Consider the following 1011-nt stretch of genomic DNA (forward strand, 5'->3'; position numbering starts at 1 on the left):
CTGAAAGAAGCTGAACCAGAACAAAATGTGAAAGGCGCAGTAAAAGGTTGTAAAAAGATCTAAAGATGTGAAGGATGGAAAATGAGCTCAATGAGGAAAAAATGGCAGAAAAGGCTAAACATTTCAAAAAGCTAATAACTAGCTAATAACCCTAATGATTGTGCCCAGCCTGCCATGAAGGTAAAGCATGGAGCCAAAGCAGGAAACTCGGATCCGGAAGTCTCGCGAGATTATCGCGGTGAAGACGACTGGGGCTTGAAGTTTTCAGATCTGTGCATGAATCATAACAGCGTCAAGATGTCGGGACGTTCAGGCCGCGCTGAAACCCGAAGTCGGGCTAAAGACGACATTAAAAAGGTTCTGGCAGCCATCGAGAAAGTCCGCAAATGGTATGTAAGCCTTGTGGGGGGGTCAGCCTGGGCTGGGGGCTCGAAGGTTTTAGAGGACATTTGCTCTATTCTGCTGCGTCGCTCAACAAACTTCAGTCGGAAAAGTTAGATGATTGACGGCGCCGTCGACCAATCAGAGCCGTCGTAGGGGAGAGGCGGGGCGGGACCAGGAGAGTTTTTTCCGCTGAGATCTGTCAATATGGCTCCGGCAGCCTGACATGCGGTGGGCTGACGTGCTACGTTACAGATGTCTACATATATTTAACGAGCGTAATGACAAACATTACCAGCTTTTATCTCCGCTCACGAGAGAGAAAACGAACAAAAAGGGAAGCATGTGCTGCACGGCTTATTACGAATAGCAGTGCGCAATGATAGGTGTCTGAAGGCTCAGTCCCATGATGCAGGCATATATGCTGCTTGTTTTAGATCTAATCTGATATAGATTACAGTGCATCATAATCTGTTCAACAGTTCTAAGACGTGAATAACAGAATATCTCTGGTCCGACTTGAACTGCAAATGATGTGAGGCTGATGAGCCCACAACAAGCAGCAGCAGCCCCACACAATGCTCTGCATCCAATAATAATCACCTTCAGACAAACAGGAAGATGACACAG

The 1011-nt window shown here is 46.9% G+C and overlaps 1 protein-coding gene across 1 annotated transcript in view; it reads left to right on the forward strand.

Moving 5' to 3' along the window:
- The first annotated feature begins 238 nt into the window (after window positions 1-238).
- bcl7bb (BAF chromatin remodeling complex subunit BCL7B b) overlaps window positions 239-1011 on the forward strand; it is a 4198-nt gene continuing 3425 nt past the window's right edge. The window contains exon 1 of the mRNA XM_037677392.1: window positions 239-389. Within this exon, the coding sequence (XP_037533320.1) occupies window positions 277-389 (113 nt within the window). The 5' untranslated portion in view covers window positions 239-276. The remainder of the gene's footprint in view (window positions 390-1011) is intronic.

The sequence above is a fragment of the Nematolebias whitei genome, chromosome 6, assembly GCF_014905685.2.
Source record: "Nematolebias whitei isolate Nwh7 chromosome 6, NemWhi1, whole genome shotgun sequence".
Taxonomy (NCBI): domain Eukaryota; kingdom Metazoa; phylum Chordata; class Actinopteri; order Cyprinodontiformes; family Rivulidae; genus Nematolebias; species Nematolebias whitei.